The sequence below is a fragment of the Bacillus rossius genome, chromosome 14 (assembly GCF_032445375.1).
Source record: "Bacillus rossius redtenbacheri isolate Brsri chromosome 14, Brsri_v3, whole genome shotgun sequence".
Lineage (NCBI taxonomy): Eukaryota > Metazoa > Arthropoda > Insecta > Phasmatodea > Bacillidae > Bacillus > Bacillus rossius.
The window spans coordinates 27,806,953-27,828,408 of record NC_086341.1 but is presented as its reverse complement, the minus strand read 5'-3'; the positions used below and the strand labels follow the sequence as shown (position 1 = coordinate 27,828,408).

Below are 21,456 nucleotides of genomic sequence, written 5' to 3'. Positions count from 1 at the left end.
CCACTTCTGTCGACCCAACCCCCTTCTCCTTCGAGGTGTACGGCACCACGTATTGGTGATCACTACTGTAAATATAATTACTTCTACTTAAATGGGCGCCATGTTCCTATTATTATTCATGAAAAAATAATATTTAAACAGAACAAACATTTACATATATATATAGTAACTGTGATATAGCCTGATTGTAGTGTTTCCATCAACTTTATCGATCATCATTCAATAAGATTCAACATAGGCATGGTTTTATCTGGAATATTAAATTTAATATCATATGATGAAATAATTTCCAACGAATTAACATGTATCATTGAAAACCATAAAATTAACTACTTCCATCAATTATTCTCTTACATAGGATATTGCCTCATTTATGTTGAACAAAAGAAAAACCTTACTCGAACAGTTATATCTGATAACAAAACAAAATATTAAAGTAGCTAAAATACAGTCTGGATGAAAAATCATATATGTAATCAATATTATTTTCCCAAAACTAGCTTCAATCGTTTACACACAAAATTCTCACCTCTACCTCTGAGCTTGTCGACAAAGTTTAACTTGTGAATATTTCAAACCTATCAGTTTAATCTGTGCCAAAGAATAGTTTTTTTTTTTAACATTCAAAATAATCAGATCGTTCAGGCTTACCTAAATTCTTCTTGAACCAAATCAAGCCTGAGGCATTGCAAATACTGAGAATGGCCAAAACTCGGCTAAATCAAACCTGATTAAAACAACTGATACTTCAATTTGTGGCCAAACTTCACAGGATTATTATCAATTGCCACTCTTGATATATTAAGACCATTTTCTGAAGTTACAACACATTTTCGTGGAACTCAATATACGATCAAGCCATATTTAAACAATGGCTTTTCCCAACTTTTTTCTTCTATATCCTTCCCTGCACTCATACGAAATTCAACTCTCTAATTGTTATATAATTTAAACATTGATTGTTAGCCTAAATAAACAACATGGCTGGGATTAATTAACTTGACTGATACATTGGTATCTGATGAAAAATATACGTTAATACCTAACCAAATTATAGCAATCTGACTAAATTAAAATATAAAAATTCTGAAAATACTTGCCCTCCACATTAACCTTCAAACAAAATATTAGTGAACATTGTGCACAGATAGAAAATTAAATAAACATATAGCCAACATGAACAAAAATAAACTTCAGAGTCCAAAGAGTAATCAAATAATTGTCCATGGAGGTAAAACACTAATAAAATCTGAAACATACATAATTATAGAAATTAAATATTGGTTTGAGGCAAGACTCTGTATGTGGCTACGTGTACATCAGTCATCTGGAATTAAATGTATTCTCACAGTGTGCAGATTTTAAAAGCACAAATGCCTTTTATATATATACTAGCTGCAGTACCCGGCTTTGCCCGGGCTGAACACCGGGTGATATATTGTCCGCGAGTTACAGCTAAATGGATAGCGATATGTCCAGTGTGTTGGACATTAAGAAATGACACATAATTACTGTTTGTGTATCTGTTGTCCTATGATTTTCTGTTTACCCAGGGCGATCAGTTGAAAGGTTTAGAAGTTGATGCGCTACAGCGCCATCTAGCGGCGAGTTACAAAAAAAATGGATAGCATAAAAACCTTCTTCATGATAAAAACACTTCGATGTGCCAACTTTCATGGCGATCGGTCAAACGGTGTAAGAGTTTATCGACGTCATACATACCAAAATCCAATTATATATATTCTTATATTTCGAAATTTTGGGGCTTTCACTTTTGCGAAAAGTGGATGTTCAGGACCTCGCTTGGTTTGGAACACTCCATCTCGAAAGAAATGATATTTGAAATTCCTGAAATTGTTGAAATTTTGGGGCTTTGTCCCCAGAGGACCCTGAATGGCTGGGAAACAATAAAAATTGAAAGAATGATATTTGAAATTTTTTAAATTTTGGGGTTTTGACCCCTGGGGGGAGGTGGGGGGGGGGGGGTTATGTTGAGGACCCCGAATGGCTCGTAAACACTCCAAATCGAAAAAGAATAGGATTTTTTAAATTTTGGGAATTTTTTTTAATTATTGGGTCTTTGACTCCTTGTGGGGGGAGGGTAGTTTGAGGACCCCGAATGGCTCGGAAACACTCCAAATACAGTAGAACCCCGATTATCCGTGTTAATGAAGGGGACGAGTGAGTCGGATAATCGAAAATCGCGGTTAGCCGAGTCATGCTTGCATCAAAGGTCATTAGCCCACAGACAGCCATCTGTGGACATTCGGAGATTACATATATACACATGCTTTGTGTGCGTGTGCGTTGTTGACATAGAAGCGGGCTGCTTAGTGCTGGGCAGCAGTGGTTTTTAAGTCTTTCGTGTGCGGAGACGTGGGCACGTGAGTCGTTGTTGCACCGAGGTGTGTGACTAGCCGCCGGCCAGTCCGAGGGCCCAAGACGGCTGATAGCTGCCAAGGTCACACATTCTTTTCATCGCCCGTAAGCGACGCTGCCACACTTCGCTCATTGCTCTGTTGTCAGTAACACCATCTGGCTGGTTATTGTTTTACAGAACGACTGCCTTCAAAATTCTTTTCGAGATAAGATTTTTCATACCAGTGCATTGAGACTTGATTTGATGGTTTTGAAACGGTGTCTCTGTCTCGTATAATTCACGGTGTTTTCATCCCCCTTTATTTATATGAATTTTAAATGTTAGATTTTTTATTTTTAGCTTGCTGAACGTGGAATTAGTGCAAAAACGGCCTATTATGACTTAGTGTTGCAGATGGGTCGGAAATCTTATAACGACCCTAATCTCGGGAACCGTGAGGGGTCGTTATATCTATTCTCCGTTCACTCTTAGCTGAGTTTTGAAATAAACAAACACCGTCGTATCACTGCGCCGCGTCAGCAAGTGATAGGCTGAATTTATCTTGCGTGCCAAGCACTAGTTGCAACACACACACTTCCGTACAGTCGGTGCTCATAAAATAACGGAGAAGTAATACAACAGGAAAATGGTTCTTCTGTCAAGCCTAGTTTCTTTAAAAATTTACGTCTGCTGTGATAAAATTACGCCACTTAATGGTACACCCTCCGACCTTTTCTGTTGAAACCATTCAAACAAACAAGTGTCCAAGCTGCTAAATGTGGATTCTTTCATCGTCTTGCGTTTATTTAATCCACTTGAAGTGTTAGCCTGTGAAGCAAACTGAAGGATTTTTTCGCGATGTTTTATGATGTCGCGCACTGTTGTGTTACCGACATTAAACTCGGTCACAAGTTTGCAATCGTTTCTCCACTCTGAAATCTTTCTATAATTTTTGTTTTGCTGTCGATGGACAGTACCGCTCGCTTTCTTTTCTGTTCATTTGATGACATGATGAAATGTTGCGCTCAACACTTCCGCACAACACAACGGTATAATCCGTAGGAATGCAGATCACTGTTACAATACATAAAATTATCACCACCTTCACGCTTCAACAACGTACACTAATGGACTGTCTCCATGCGCTGGGTAATCTCTGTGGCACGGCGCCGTGCTGCGCGCGGGAGTGTACAGTCCGGTCATGCGGATGTGGAATCGCGCACCTGTGTATAATCTATTCACGTAACATGGAACACAAAAATATTATGTACATACGTATGTATGTACTAGTATTTTTTTAAAAACTTTGTATATATAAACATAACTGAATCAAAGTACTTTTACCAACATACATTTTGAATCATTGGTTATATGTAACTAAAAAATTGGACTTGATGGACATAAATCGCGGTTAATCCGCGAATCGGATGATCGAGTCGCGGATAATCGGGGTTCTACTGTAGTAAAAAAAGTATTCTTAAATTTAAGAAATTTTTCGAAATTTTGGGGTTTTGCATTCCCCCAATCCCCTTACCACAAATTTGTTGGAGAACACGTCTTTGGGTAAACGTTCCGCCATCCCCCGGACACTTTAGTTAGTAATGACTTAATTTTAATACAATTTCCTCCAATTTTTCGAAATTTTGTGGCTTTTACAGGACCTCGAATGGTTCGGAACACTCCATCTCGAAAGAAATGATATTTGAAAATCCTGAAATTTTCCAGATTTTGGGGCTTTGCCCCCAGAGGGGGAGGGGTTATTTTGAGGACCCTGAATGGCAGGGAAACACTAAAAATCGAAAGAAAATGATTTTTGAAATTTTCTAAATTTTGGGGCTTTGACCCCTGAGAAAGGGGGGGGGGGGGGTGATTTTGAAGACCCCGAATGGCTCGTAAACACTCCAAACCGAAAGAGAATAAATTTTCGAAAGTTTGGGAAGTTTTTTTATTATTGGGTCTTTGACTCCTTGTGGGGGGAGGGTAGTTTGAGGACCCCGAAAGCTCGGAAACACTCCAAATAGTAAAAAGTATACTTAAATTTAAGAAATTTTTTAAATTTTTCGTTAATTTGGAGTTTTGCACTCCACCCCCCCCCCCCCCCCCCACAACAAAATTGGGTGCGAAGTCGACTTTGGCTAAAAGTTCCACTTTAGTTCGTAATGACTTAATTTCAATACAATTTTCTCCAATTTTTCGAAATTTTGTGGCTTTCACTTTTGAGAAAAAGGGGGTGGGGGGGTGGAGGTTCAGGACCTGGAATGTTTCGGAACACTCCATCTCGAAAGAATAATAGATATTTGAAATTCCTAAAATTATCGAAATTTTGGGGCTTTTTCCCAGAGGGGGGCGGGGGGAACTAGGACCCAGAATGGCTCGAAAATGCTTAAAATAGAAAGAGAAAGATTTTTTAAAAATTTTAAACTTTCGAAATTTTGGTTTAACCACCTGTGAGGGGGGGGGGGGGTGATGTTGAGGACCCTAAATGGCTCGGAAACACTCCAAATCGAAAGAGATATAAAGGAAAACTTATTACCTACCTATGAATAATTTTCTAAATAAATTAATAAATAACTCTATGTTTAAGAATTTACGTACATACATAATATTAAACTTCAAACTATACACACCAAAAAAACTAAGGATGTTTGTGAAACTATTTTTATTTGTCATAATGTTTATAACATTTGTAGAATTTGTTGATATGTAAAACTGTGGTGGCCATTTCCGCTTATCCAAAGGAGTATAGAAATTAATAGAGATATCACTCGCTGTACACACCACAAATCTTTGAATTAAGTAAAAAAAATATAGTCCAAAATGAAAAACAAAAAGTATAAATAACAACTAATTTGACAAAAAAAATTATACAACTGGAATGACAATGTTAACATCCGCCTGAAATTTAATAGAAGTAGGTAGGTAAGAATATATATAAAAAATTAAATGAAATTAAAGCATACATAAATAAAATTATCTCACACTCAACCAAACATAATTTTTAATATGAAATAAAGGAAGATGGCAATTACACGTAACTATTCTAATTAATAAAAAAATTAACTTTCCTGAAATTTATACAACTGGAATGACAATATTAACATCCGCCTGTAATTTAATAGAAATAGGTAGGTAAGAATATATATATAAGAAATTAAATGAAATAAAAACATACATAAATAAAATTATCTCACACTCAACCAAACATAATGTTTAATATGAAATAAAGGAAGATGGCAATTACACGTAACTATTCTAATTAATAAAAAAAATCGACCTACCTGAAATAGTAAAATTCAAATTTTTCAACAATATATTACATAATTGATAAATATTTCTGGTCTTCGGTCTCAGTAGCCCTAAGACTCTTGACGCTCAGCAGATTAATGATAAACACTAAACCAAACTCCTTGCAAATAAGTTATAAGTAGGTACTGTAAAAAAAATAATTTAAATTGTAATATACAAAAACGGTATTGAAAATTGAAACAAATATGGCGACACTACAAACTGTCAAGATATTTATTTTTTTCTTACTCTCTACTTAGTTCCTTACAATAGCAAAACGTAACGTAATGGCTTGAAAGCTATTGCTCGGCAGACATAGAGGAATGACTCTTAACAGTTTGTATATCTATGACACACGTTACATAAAATTAAGATATATTTTTTTAACCCGTTTAAAAATATTTTTTTTAGACAAAAGATAGCCTATGTCCATCCCCAGGATATAATCTATCTCCTTACCAAATTTCATTACGATCCGTTCAGCCGTTCAGCCGGGAAAAGGTAACAAACAGACAGACAGAGTTACTTTCGCATTTATAATATTAGTAAGGATAGACACACACACACAAATTAGTATATGTTTCGGCTACCTTGAAATGAAGGAAGCAATTTTGCAACATCCTTCAAATGAATTTTTTTGTACTAGTGATTATTTTGTGCAAGTTATGGATGGGGCCAATGAATTCTGTTGCAAGTACCCCACAAAAACTTGTTTGTCAAGTGAAATTCTACACCTTTAACATTTTGTCATGTGAATGCTTCGTAGTGTTGTGGGTAACTCTCCAGTAATAAATTTAATAACGCCCAACTACAAAAGAAAAGCTTTATTTTCACCACCTTTTCACAGCTCCGTCCAAATCACCGTTACAAGCCTCTCTCCCTCTTCAGTCAATATTTGCACTTACTTCAACCAAATATACACTTCAAAGTAACATAAGTTTAACAAAAAAAGATACAAGATTTTAAACCACAAATTCATTTACTTTACCCTTATTTAACAGCTTACAATAACTTCTGGCAACCTATAAAGAAATAGTTCCGGCAAAATATGGCGGCAGCCTACAGCGATTTTCTCTCAAATAAAGTGAAACGTCACTTGGCCAATCACAGCTAACTAGGTCACACCACAACACTTTCAAACACTTCTTGGCGTCAGCTGGACGGCCCTTCCTTACTCCTTCCCAACACCCGGCTTAAACATAAATTTATAAATCATCTCTGCCAGAAATCACCAACAGAAACAAAGGAGTTATAGAAAAACATTTAAAGAATGCAGAGACAAATATTTCAACACAAAACATAACACAAGAATAAATATTTTTTTATCCTCTCAAAACCCCACGCTAAAGAATCAATGTTAGGGTAGGTCAGTGCCTAACCTCCTTACAGTAGTTTCGTGTGTTCCGTGCTATAGTTTGTTAGTATCAGTTTGTTTTTTTGCAGGTGGTAATTGTGAGAAGAGGAATCAAGCCTGCCAATCTTTGCAACAAACAATGTTGTCGTGCGTAACTGAGCTCGACAATAAAAAACGTGAATTTGGTCCTGAAAATTCTGAATTCGTGAGTACTGACAGTTTGCTTGGTTTCCTCTTACTTGCCTTATATTTATGAAATGTTTTAACAGTTGCTAAGAAATAGCAGTGTCTTGAATGTTGAGTTATTGTGGAAAGCGGCAACCTGGAAGCTATATCTGTGGTAACATCGTTTTGGGTTTCAGTTGGCCCAGTGGTATCATTTTTCAGGGCAATGTTTTTCCAGCTTTTTTTTGTGTTAGATTCTTTCTCTTTACTCCATTATTCTCCCAACTGGTAATTGGCAACTTCTAGGTTAATTTTCTTTAGGTTATTGTAGGTCTTCAAGCAAATGTATGAACAATCTTTGCTGGAAATTATGCTTTTAGGTGGGCTCTGATAGTACAGAACCTCTGTTAATCAAAGATCCTTTAATTGAGATTACTGCAATGGGTAGAGACAAGATTTTATGGTTTTATTTTTAGTCCAATTTAGTTTTTAAAACACAAAGTATTTAGGTGTTATTGTTTGGTTTTTATTAAAGCTTTTTTTTTTTATTCTTGCACCACCAAAACGGGTAAAATTTATGTGCTGCATTTTTGCGGTAAAATAATTGGTAATAAATTGGTCCGCACAATAAAAGTAAATTAACTAACATTTATGGTTTTAAAAGATTCAATAAGAAATATATACTTAAAAACAAATTAAATTAAATTTCTGGTTTCTGCACTTTGGTTCATTTTTTTTTTATGATTTGAATTAAGTTTTGTTTAAATGCTACTTAATTCCATGAAATAACTTGCATTTCTGTGTTACGTGGTGTTTTGACATGCCTTTGTGTTTTTTTTTCTTTTCGGTTTTATTGTAATTCACCGTATAATATTGCCCCTAGTATTGGCTAATGTATCACAATTCGCCCGATTCTTAAGTCCTGGGGAGATATGAAGAAGCATGTTGGCATCGTGGTAAGCCACTGGGTATGTATTACTGAGGACCTGTGTTTGAACCCCGATCCGGTCATTTTTATTTCAGTTATTCGAGGTTTCTCTAAATCACTGCAGGAAAGTTCTGGGATGGGTCTGCACGATATCCATGGCACATTCCTTCTCCGGTGTCTTTGAGTTGCGACTTTGATGTTCATAGCCATCTCTAATGAAAATTTTAACAATAAAAAATATTTACTCTATAGTGAATCAAGAAGATACAATTTTTGACGTGACAACGTCTAATAAATCGATGAACACCGGCTGCACCCACGAAAAAGTGTCCCGTTAAGCACATTGTTCCGTTACGCTGTGTCCATTACGCACATTGTTCCGTTACGCAGTGTCCCGTTATGCTTATTGTACGCTTGCGCCTCATCCATCTCTCTTCCACTGGATTGGCCTATGCATCCGAGAAGAAAGACAGCAGCAGCACACAACTTACATCTACACGTGAACTGTTTTGTCAACTGTTTATAAAGTGAAGTGAAAAGTTAATGTGGTTTTCATTGCTTATTAAAACAACAATTTCGGCAATAAAGGTTAAAAATTCTTGCATTTTAAAAATCTGATTACTAGTAGGTATAATTTCAAGTATTTATTCTTTTATTATTAAAATAAAAATGATTCAATTTTATTCATAAAAGTATGCAATCATTTCATCAATGTTTTGTTATGACGTCACATTAAACTATCGTCCATAAACCGACTTAACAGACAATCAATATTTTTTTGTAAAAAAAAGTTGTTGTAAATTTGTTATCATTGTCGTCATTAATCCAATCACACACATTGGTAAACAGATAACTTGTCCTTTTGAAATTTTTAAAATGTACAGTTTTATCTCAACATATTTACTTAACCAGTTATAAAATTGTGTCGAAAAAATTATGCCATTAGGGCAGATAGCTTATCCATAGTTATTTTAGGTGAACCATGGTGTCAGTAAAACAACCCTTATTTGTGTTAAGTGATGAATGGCTTTTCAGTTTAACGTAATTTCGAAAACATCAAACTTTTTTTTTAGTGGGGCAGTATCATAATCTATACCAGTACTGGGTGCATCTTCTGTTTCTCCATTTAAGGTTATCTGCTTCTGTGAAATAAATCTGTAGGGATGGTTGGGTTTGCTTTTATATTGTGTGAATTTATTTACTAATGAATATGGATAATGTTTTATGGTTTTATTTTTAGGACAATTTCATTTTTAAAACAGGAGATTTTTGTGTTTTTTTTTTATTTGTATGTATAGTCTTTATTCATTAAAAAAAAAGTGTGTTATTGAACTAATAAGAAACTAAAAAAATTCTTAATACTTACATCACCAAAATATTCTCATTTTGACACATGTTGCGCTAATACAGTAAAATCATTAGTTAGTAAAAAGCATTTCTAGAGCAGAACTGCTCAGAAAAATAAAAATAATATGCAACTTTTTGTGTTTGGAACATGTGCCATCATTAAGGGCAACCGTCAGGTTGAGGTGTATGTATATTAGTGAGTTGGGATGATAAACGTGACACTCGCTGGTATTACTAGCGCGGTATAGCCTCTAAACGCAAGACTCTGAACTGGTGCGCAGTCTTCTCGTCGTCACAGGAAAATATGTGAAATTTGAGCGGTGACTAACATTATATGGTGGAGAAATGAAGATAAATTGTAATGCAAGTCCTTTAAGTTCTTTCAAGAATCTATACCGGTTGTTTTTACGCCTAAAAATTACTCTGAAATCTAAGAACTTTTTGGCCCTCAGCAAATTCTTAAATGCTTTTCGTAAGCAGACCCCACTAGAATATCTTGAGTAGTTTTAAAATCAAGTAGTTTTATGTACCTGAATTGTTGTGCACTGTATGTGTTACTAATTAAAGCGATACAATATTGAACAATATAATATTATTATTTTTTTCACTCCATTTTGGTCATACATTCTGGTACAATGTTCATGCTAAATAAAATACATTCATTGAATTAACCATGATAAAATATTTTTTCTTTTATTTGACTTAAGTTTTGTCAAATTGCTGATTGAGTTCATGTTTTTAGTTTCATTTTGGTGCTAAATGGTATATTAACTTCCATTTCTGTGTTAATATTGATGTGCTTTGCGTTATTTTGGTTTTGTCGCAATTCACCAGATAATCTTGTCTCTACTAATGAATACTTAAACTGACGATAAGTACATGTTGATGAATGTATGTTTTGCCAGGTTAAGAAGATTGAAGAAATGGGACAACAAATTGTTGACTGTGTTCAGGAAGCAGGGAGTTCTGCTGCGTGTGAGTGGCAGTCTTATTTGGAACGTTTTGATTCTGCAGCGAAACATATTGAAGATCATGTTCAGGCAGTGCAGAATGAAACTGAGCCACTTAAAAATCTTGAGGTAAAAGGCTGTTATGTACCACTACGACTTTACACTAAGGTTGGAGAAAGCTGTTTTTGAACAATTAATATATGACTTTAAATGTACCTTCATCGTCAAGACTTTTTTAAATGACTTACTAGCTGTGAAAAGTTAGCAGAATTATATTTATTCTAGCACAGGCCTGTGTTAGGAAATATATAAATATGTTTTCTGCAGTCATTTATTGTTAGCAGCTGATTCACAGTATTTTATCAAGCTATTTTCAATGTGCATGTGTTCTAGAAGCGAAAAATTAAGTGGGAAACATTGGACTGATTGAACAATTGTTTAGTGTCGTATTAGTGCTTGTACAGTGCACCACTTGCCGTGGGTATTTTTTTGCGATTCGGATAAGGAGAGTTACCGTATTTATGCATATATAGGCCGCACCTTTTTTCCAAAATTATGATCCCAAAAATTAGGGTGCGGCCAATTAGTGAGATAAAAATTAAAAAAAAAAAAAAAAAACATTTTTTCCCAAAAAAAATTTAAATTTGTCAATATACAATTGATTAAACTAATTTTCAATGCATGAAAGTCTAAAGTATAAACAAATAAGTACTTACATGTAATAAAAAATAGAGACACGACTCACCTACAATGTAAACAAAGAATGGGCCGCTGCCGATCGTCCCTAACCTCTCGTGATGCACCATAGCAGCGGGCTGGCAACTGCCGCTCACAAAATAGTTTTCTTGAACATTAGGTAAAGTAGTATTTACAATTGTAAATACCCCACCTTTTTTTTAACAAAGTTTGGAGCTGAAAATAAAGTAGGTCCGGGTGTTTACACGTAGACGTCATTATTTGCGTATGTTTTTTTTTTATGCAAATATTTTGACTAGAGATGCATTACTACTGTGAGTTTATAAAAGAAACCATTAAACGTTATAAACTTACTTGGAAGTAAAGTAAATAAGCTATAGAAGCAGACCTGCAAGTCCGCTTTGTTTACATGTGCCGTGCACAGTGCGCTACTGAGTGCCAGGCGAATGTTGTTGCCAGCGTCTGATGCGCGCGCAACTACCTAGGTAGCATCTAGGCTCTAACAGGCGGAGTGTGGGGTAAGGTGGTGATTGCGATGTTGCCAAGTGAGTGTTGCCGTAAATAATTTTTAAAATCTGCAGTTGTTGAATAACTACAATACCTACTATAAAGCACAGTGCACATGCTTTTCTTTCTGTATGTATAACAGTAAATCAAAAAGCTGACACTACAAACACTGATGAAATTTACTTACCGTAAAAAGAACACACTACATATACCGTAAATCTTAGGGGAAAAAAAACACTTTACATATACCGTACGTACATCTCGTTGTTAAAAAAATCCAATATACGCACTCTCGCTGTCACTTTCCTCATCATTGTCTTCTTCTGGTTCATTTGGGTCGCCTGCTTCGTCTTCTCGCGCATCCCACAATGCGTCATCTTCTGAGCCGTCCATTTCCGACGAGATACCTGTAACCTTGAAACTCTTCTTTACTAAGTCTTCAGAAATGGATCGCCAGGCTGCAAGGATCCACCGACACACTTCTGCCAGCGAAGCTCGTTTCGGACGGCCTGATTTTGTTGTCTCGTGATGGGACTGGATCCATTCGTTGTACAAACGACGCATGTGCACTTTGAAGGGGTGGTTAATGACCACGTCGAGCGGCTGCAGCATGCTTGTCATACCGCCTGGTATTACGGCCAAATCGGTTTTGCCTTCCTGGATCTGCTTCTTTACACCCTCCGTGAGATGGCCTTTGTAGCTGTCCAGAACAAGCAATGATTTCATACGCCGTCGACACCACACACACGAGAGCCAGTCCTTGACCAAATCTTCAGACATCCACCCTTTTTCCTGGACCCGCACTATAACTCCCGGTGGAAATTTCTCCTTTGGCAAGGTTTTGCGCTTGAATACTACATATGGTGGTAGTTTTCTGCCATCTGCCGTCACACATAACATGACAGTACATCTTTGCTTGTCTGCTCCAGTACCAAGTATCTTCAACGAGCGAGAACCCGAAGGCGTGACTGTCGTGGCTTCCGGCATATCAAAATATACCGGCGTCTGATCAGCGTTTCCAATTTGCCCTAGTTGGTAGTTGTGTTGCTTTCTCAAATTTATAATAAACCTCTGAAAACTTATCAACTTCTCTTCATAGCTTTCTGGAAGTTTCTGAGCAATGGATGTCCGTCTCCTTAAAATGAGTTCTTTTCTGTCCATAAAGCGCCTCGCCCACCCATAACTAACCTTGAATTCGGTGACGGGTATGCCATGTCTTCTTGCGATTCTGCTGCCTTCGAACAGCAACATTTCAGTAGTAACAGCGAAACCATTTTGCCTTGTGCTGAGGACAAACTGGTACAATTCATCTTCCACCTCCGGATATTTCGGCTTCTGTTCTCGTAAGGTACATTTATTTTTTTTATGCCTTGCAACTTCTCTTTCTGTATCACCCATCTTCTCACGTTCTTCTCGTCCACTCCAAATCTCCTTCCCGCCTCTCTCTTACCGTGCTCCTGTGCATACTGTACCACTTTCAGTTTGAAGTTAGCCTTGTAACTAGCTCTGTCTTTTCCCATCTCCGACACACGCAAAATATAAATAAATATATGTAAATGAAAATAAATATAAATAAAAATAAATATTAAACTTTGTAAAAATATGACTGAAATTTCCAGTACACGTTTACGTAGGTAGCTATGCAGCACGACTCTCGTAAACAACGGTGGTAATTACCGGTACGTGGAAACAAGGATGAACAGGAAGGGGAGAAGTGGGCGACACAGATAACGGAACTGAAAGAATGCAAGGGGGGTGGCCGGGGGGGGGAACTACAAGGTCAACAAAGTCCGCTGCCTGTGTATGGCTACCAAAGCCATGGAGGTGTGGCGGGGGGGGGGGGGGGCGTAGGAGGAGGATAAACTATACACAGGATGCAGACAAGGTCAAACTCCGCTGTTGCCAGCACGCTCTTATCGATGGCGCGCAGTTGCCACGATCGCTCTGTGAATAGGTACGTACTTCGTGATTGCCGCTCATCAGCATTTCAGTGCGGCCTCTTTTTGAGATATTAATTTGTTCTAAGACTTTAATCAAAAATTTAGGGTGCGGCCTGTATCCGCACGCGGCCTATATCTGCATAAATACGGTATATACAGTAAACTCCCGGTATACCGCACCCCGATAGATCGCGGAATCGGGTATATCGCGGGTCAAACCATGTCCCCCAATCAGAAATGAATAATAATAATAATAATAACACAGTAGAACCTCGTTAATTCGTGATGGTCGGGAACGAGATAATCACGGATTACCGAATTTCACGGTCTAGCGATTAAAAGCCCGGAAGGTCTTGTCAAGCTTCTCAGACACCGGCGTGCAGCTGGGTAGGCCAAGGTCATGTGACGTAACATCTACCGAGGCTTACTGCGCCTTGGCAGCAGATGGATAAAAAATAGTAAACTCTCCATTATTCGTGTTAATTGGGACCCCGCCGATGCCCGGATAATTAAAATCATGTAAAAAAAAAAGTAATAAACCCGGATAATCCGTTCACGGTAAGGACCGTCTTCGAATTAGTCTCGGCTTAAAAAAATACGGCACTGCCTAGCCATTAGTTCACGGTCATTTACAACAGCGGAAGAGAGAAAGATAAGATCGTGCTGACCTTGCACCCCCCCCTCCCCACCATCATCCAGCCGAATGCCAGCCAGACACGTCACTCGCCAGGCGCCTGCCGTGAGTTGGCGGGTGGAAACAAACAAAGGGAGACGGGAAGCAGAAGTCAAGACATCCCCCTCAAGTTTAAAGAGTGACAAATGTGACAGCTGAAAGGGGGACGACACAAAGGGTCGGTACAAACAGCGTTGCAGAGTTTGGCGGCCCATGCGAAGGCTTGCAGTGTTTGCCGGCCGCCGGCCCGCGTGACGTTAATTTTAAGCGCTGACAATTTTTACTTCTCTTTTTTTTCTGCACTTTTAAATCGTCCCGGATTATCCGGTTCTCGAATTAGCGCGTCACGGATTAACGAGTTTCTACTGTAATAATAATGGAATAAATGGTTGACAGCCGATTAGGATAATTTTGCGTTGTAACTCACAAACTAAGCATCGGGCAGAAAAAAGCCTAGGCGTAGAAAATGTCCGCAGTGAAATTCTAAACAAGATATCTCCGTACATTATTCCTCTATCTTGTAGTGTTTTCAAATTATGGTCCAATCCAGTCCAGTGTTATTTTCTGAAACACTAGTTCTTAACATTTTTTTTAACCCACAAATAAAGCATCGGACAGGGGACCCGATAAAGCCCACCGTCCAGCGACATCATCCAGCGTGACTCGGCTGGGGATTGATGTTGGATAGGTTTGGTTTTGATTGCAAGCGCTGGGAGGGGAGAGGCGAGCCGAGAATATGCGACCAAGACACCCGGGTAGACGGGAGGAGTGGAATATAAGCGCCAGTGATGAGAGGGGCGATTAAGACGAAAGGGGGGAAGTCTGGTGACCTTGAGTAGTTCACTCATTTCCGTCTGCACACTTCTCGTGGTCACGTGTGTTGACAAGCGGAGACATATAAATGTTTTGTTACAACTTGAACCTACAGACGTAATATTATTCGTTGTATTATACACGTTCATCTTTTTACTTTTGTATAATGTTTTAACATTAAATAGTAAAGTAAATCAGCTGGCGTATTTTTAATCTTTGCCGAGGAATTCCCAGTGGTCCAATACTTACGTGAACCATACTGTACCACTTTTGCCGTGAGGTAGTAAACAAGCCCCGGAAATGTTTATGTGTAGCGGTCTCCCGACCTTTAACCAGAGGCTGGGGAATATAACACTTGCCGATCCGAGCCACACACACTCAGCAACTCGACACAGCATTTGATGGAATAAGTAAAGACAACGTTTAACAGACTTTTTAATACGGCGCCACTGATTGGGCTAAAATTATTTTGGCGCAATTTTTGTATCCCACATGTGACCATTTATAATTTACTGTAAGCATGGATAACAAAGTTTAACTAACCACTTTACACGATAGACGATTCTTTATTTTATATTGTACGAATGCTAGAATCGTTTTTCACGTATCTGCTGCATACTTCTGCAAAAGACACGCTATCTGTAAGTACGTAAATCTAGAATTTTTATTTTGTCAATCAAACTCGGTACTTTGCGATTCATATTCGGTTTGAAGTATTACTATGGCCTTTCTATTTAGAAGACTTTGACCACAGAATCGTGTGTAACCGCACACACTGCACTTACTTTGTTACGAACACTCAGACGAAGCAGATACTGTGGCTGACACCACGAGACTGGCAGCAGCTTGTGTGCCGCACGTGTGTATGGCGGCGTGTGGCGCGCTCGTAGGCCGTGCGACAAACTGTGCGCGGCGTGCGGAAATTAAAAAATAAAATACAACATTTAATATTTATCTTTAAAATTTATTATTTTTTTTTTCACCCGCGTTTAGTGAAAACTGCGGATGCAAAGTCCGCACAATGGCGGGCCGTCTATTCTGTGCGTGCTTGCCGACCTATTAGAACACAGGCGGTGTTTAATGCCTTTTGACCTTGGTCACATCGAAACATCGCGGTTATGCAACAACGCGGGTAAAAGTTATGTCCCCCGACAACCGCGTTAAATAGGGAGTGTACTGTAATTAAAGTACAAACTAGTGATGGCCCGATATTCGATATCGGAGATCGGTAATATCGGCACATTTTTCAATATCGGACATCGGTAAATACTTGCGATATTTTGATAACCGATGTTTGCTCTCGCCAATAATACTTCTCACATAACCTTAACCGTAATTCCAAGCTTATTTTCCGCGGGCGTAATTTATCTTTCTTCACGTCACCATATTACCTAGTAATTCCAAGGATATTTTCCACTGAAACAATTTCAAGATTTCAAGCATATTTCTTCTTTCTGATACTGCAGTGCATCCCGACGGTACAATTCTTCCCTGTGTACACAAATCCCAGTCATTAGTGCATATTTATTCGTTTCAGATATTCGCAAAATGTTTTCGTTTGATGAATTTTCGAAGTTCACTATGTGTACATAAATTTAAAACATAAACGAAAGTAATTATGATATTTAATTTAATAAGTGGTGTAGCCGTAAGTAAACATGAAGAAGAATAAAGTTGCTGCTTGATATAACAGACATTTTCTTTCCGTGTCGTTTCATGGTCGCCAACTGCTGTTCTATACACAAACGTTACGTAAGTTTTACAAAAGCTAAAATATGAAACGTTTTTAAGTAGGGCAAGTTGCAGCAAAAGTATTATGTTGGCTATATTGAGTGCATTGCCAACAACATAAATAAAGATGTGTGGTTTTATAAACTCTGCAGTACGTTTCAAAGTTGTATTGAAATTACTTTTCACGTATTTTTAACGTGTTTTCGCACCAATAAATGGAGTGATACACTTGAACAATGGTCACAAAATTTGCTATTTGAAGAACTTTCTTTCTAGCGTGTCATTTACCGTGATGAAATTTTACAAAGGGTACAAAAGTTTGATGTTTTTCGGCGGTAGCCTACAACTCACGTAGTTTCGGTTCCCTACCTCGTTCGTGCAACTTCGGATTTCTCAAAAATTGAAATTAAAAGAAACCGAAGCGTTAGGTTAGGTAAGGTTAGGTCAGTCACAACATGCTTGAACTTCTGATTTAGCGGCTGAAGTGGCGTTAATACAAAAACGCAAAACTTCAGAAATCTTCGGAAATTCTTGCAGAGAACCAAAACTACGTGAGTTGTAGGCTTCCCGTTTTTCGGACGGTATTTTTCGTAGATTACAGTTGAGACACTGGACTCAGTACATGCAGTGACTTGTAATTCATACATTATAAGCAAATACACTAGAGACTAATACCGGACAGCTACAAGATTTCTCAACATTTCTCCACAAAAATCTGAAATTTGTTTCCTTGTAGTTACAATATGTTTTTTGCATACTGTAGGTAATACCTACACCAGAATATTGCTTTATTTGGCCTTGAAAAACAATTTAATTTTTTAAGACCTTGAATTTAGAGAGCTTATTTGTAGGCCATTATGATAAATTCATTATTAGCTTTCATTTAATGTGAATTTACAATATTTTACCATTAATAAAAAATATATATACATTCACATAAGTATGTTTTATTAATATTTAACATTTTTCATTATTGTCTCTAACAATACTCCAGAACCACAATTTTATAGAATCAGTGTTAGAAATGAGATAGGCCTAGTATCGAAATATCGGGTATCGGATCGGTAAATTTGGAAATATCGGAATTGGTATCGGTATCGGGTTTTTGGATATCGGGCTATCACTAGTACAAACACTCTAGTTTTCCTAGCCTTTGTCATCTGAACGCAATTAAAACCATGCCATTAAATAGCTACTAGCATTGCCTTTAAAAGTAAAAAGTTTGTTGTTTAATCTATTTAAGATTCTCCTTATTTGTATTCAAAAAGTTAGATTTTAATCTTTGCAGCTAGTGTCACAGAGAGAGAGAGAGAGAGAGAGAGAGAGAGAATGAGAGAGAGAGAGAATGAGAGAGAGAATGAGAGAATGAGAGAGAGAATGAGAGAGAGAGAGAGAGAGAGAATGAGAGAGAGAGAGAATGAGAGAGAGAGAATGAGAGAGAGAGAGAATGAGAGAGAGAGAATGAGAGAGAGAGAGAGAATGAGAGAGAGAGAATGAGAGAGAGAGAGAATGAGAGAGAGAGAGAGAATGAGAGAGTACGCTGATTCTCACTTTCGCCCCAAACCCCCACAGAAGTTTTATTCCTTCAGTTATAACAAATGGAGTTTCAATAAAATGTAATAGGAACACATTTTTAGATATCAATATGCTTGGTTTGTCTGAAGACTTGGAAGTGTCACTTGTTTACCTTCCTTAACTGATTAATAGAGCCCTACTTTAACGGTAAATAAAATAAGCAGATTTCGCCATAAAAATTTCTTGATTTCGTCATAAAATTTTTTATATTTCGTCATAAAAACTGCACTTCGGAAGTGTGAATTAAAAAAAAATACACGCTGTACTTACAAAAATTATGTCATATAGAATGCAAATATAATCGGACAGGCCTACATTTTTTTCCAGCTTTCCACAAAACAATACAAATTACAAATCAACAGTTTCAATAGTTAAAAATTACAAAAATTATTCAATATGTAAGACAAGAAGCAAAATTTATGCTAATAACAATTCAGCACTGTAAGTATAACTTAGTCCGAGTTTCTTCAACATGTTATGTTTTACTTCCAAAGTACAATGAGACCATAAGCTCAACGTTTTGAGGTTTCAAACTTCGCCTTTTGTCTGAAAACACATCGGAATATGCTGAAAATGTCCTTTCAGAGTCAACATTTGATACTGGTATCCAAATGGCTTTCAGAGCATTGCATGCAAAAGCTGAATGGGCCAGTTTCAAGGCCAACAGAATTGGAATGATATCCACACTTCCTTCACTCTTTTTCACTTTCTCAACTACTATTTCCTTTAAGGCTGAGTATCCTTCCAAAAATTCTTTTCCTGAAACAGTTGAAACAAATGGCAATGATTTTCCTGCCCTGACCATATCATTGCAAACATCATTCAACATTATTTCCCGTGGATTAAACAGTTGCCCCAAGTTTTGGAAGATATTTTTGGAAGGATCTTCATTAATCAACTTCATCAACTTTGTGTGACACCTCAACCCACAGGACTGGAACTGGGATTTAACCAAACCTTGTTTAACAGCTGCCAACAACTTTAGACTCTCATTTGTTTTTGAGCCAAAATTAAAATCATTCACCAGCTGCAAACTTTTCAACAAGTCTGAGAGTTTTCCACTGATCAAGTGGGACATGGGGTAGCTTGAACCCTCCAGCTGCTTTGTCAGCTCAACCAAAGCACACCCATGTTCGACGAGAAATTCAGCCTGACATTGAATGATTACAATCTCTTCCACTGACAAGGTTTGAAAATACATCAGAGCTTCTGACGACTCGAGCTCCAGTGACTTCAGGTATGTTACCAAGTCGTCAAGGTATGTGTTAACATAACCCACCGACTCAAACCATGAACCCCATCTTGTAAGGACTGGTGATGGAAACAGAACATGAGGCTTTTCTTGTTCTGGATAGCGCTGCTTGAGAAAACACAAGTACTTGTGTTTCCTTTTGCGCGTGTTCATAAATGCTGTTTTCGTTTTGCTAACAAAATTGTTAAGCTCCGGCAGAGATTGGGGCCAAATATTTTGAATGAGATTCAGTTTATGACTCCAACACTGAACATGGACGTCCCTACCCTCAGACGAAAGAACAACTTGTAAAGAATGCACACACTTTGTCATGTAGCGTGCACTGTCACACACAACCGCAACAACCCTTGTATGGTCAACCTTAAATTTTGTCAGTACTTCTAATATTGCCCGCGAGCACTCACTAGCATTAGAATTCTCTAAAATTTTGACCCCGGCAACAAGAATAATTTGTGAGTCTGAAGCTTGTAATGTTTTGAAAAGCACCACAAAAACACACTGTCCCTTTTTGTCAGTGGTTTCATCACACAAAATAACAATATCTTGTCCCTCAATTGATTTAATCCACTGCTCCTCAGCCGCTTCTTGGATCTTGGGCACATACGTCTCACGCAATGTTTTTACACATCGTAACTGCCCTCCACCTGTAAGCAAATGGTGCCCTCTAGCGGTATAAACATGGAAAAAAATTTAAAACAATTTTAACTTTAACAAGTTTTAACAGATTAGATGGGGTCTTGGAACGTAACAAATAATTTATAATAAACAAATATTCATCCTTACCAGGAACAAAAGTTTCCACAAAGTTTTTTATTGCAGGATCGCTGAGTTTCTCCAATGGTATGTTCGCTTCCATGAAAGCTTTTGTCAAAGATGAGGCAAAAATTTCTTTGTCAACTTTCGTCTTTTTTGCCACCTGAAAGCTGTCACCAACAGAAATTTGCCTTTTGCTTGTGCAGGCTTGTGATTCAGCTGCTGCTTTTTTCTGTCTGTGCACTGTACCATCGCGGCAATGCTTGACACACGTGTCTTTGCGAGCCCACTCTATTTTAACATTACAAAATTTACACATCAATGTTTTGTTCACTTTGTCAAAAATGTAAAATCCATCGCTCTCAAATTCACGTGCGCGATCAAAAACACTTACAACTTTCGGCATTTTCAACACTCAGTATTAACAAACACGTATTTCATCAATCACGAGATAATTTTATTGTGAACATCCCTTTAGTAAACACATGAACACAATGCGCGTGGCCACTGACGCGGTAAACAGATAGAATCGTAATAGACTGCACCGGCTACACTTCTACGCACAGAAAAAACAGTTGCCATGAATGTATCGACACTTAAATCGATTATCTCGAACTCGGGCGCTTATCGCCTACGCTCGCACTCACATCTAGCAGGCGTCGATGTGTTTGTTTTGGTTTTCGTTCGTAGGTTACGTTACGTGGAATAGAAAACAGAACAATATTAATTCACATGGGGTTATGAAATGTAGATTTTATGAATAAAGAGCATATAATATTGCTGTAAATAAGTGTAACGCGAGTTTCGGGTGAAAGAAAAATACGTAAATTAGGGTGAACGCTTATGTAAACCAGTGAATTTAAATGATTTAGCGGTTATTTCGCGAATAGATGGTTTATTGTGGAATCTCGCATATAATGTAATTTTGGTGGCATTTCGCGGTATTTCGCGTTATTTCGCGGTTCGCGAAAATTTCCGGGCCCTACTGATTAACTAATCATCAAGCTTGTATTTTTCTGAACATAGCTTTTCACTTCATAGAAGGTTAAACATTTGTGTACAAAATGTAGTGGGATGCGAATTGTTGAACATTATAAATTTTCAAATTTACAACCATTTAATTTTTCA

At 37.5% G+C, this 21,456-nt stretch overlaps 1 protein-coding gene across 1 annotated transcript in view; it reads left to right on the top strand.

The window, feature by feature from the left end:
* The window catches only part of LOC134538748 (kinesin-like protein KIF11-B), a 194,636-nt gene that overhangs the window by 125,888 nt on the left and 47,292 nt on the right, over positions 1-21,456 (top strand). The window contains exons 11-12 of the mRNA XM_063380224.1: positions 7,088-7,203; positions 10,344-10,517. Of these exons, the coding sequence (XP_063236294.1) occupies positions 7,088-7,203; positions 10,344-10,517 (290 nt within the window). The remainder of the gene's footprint in view (positions 1-7,087; positions 7,204-10,343; positions 10,518-21,456) is intronic.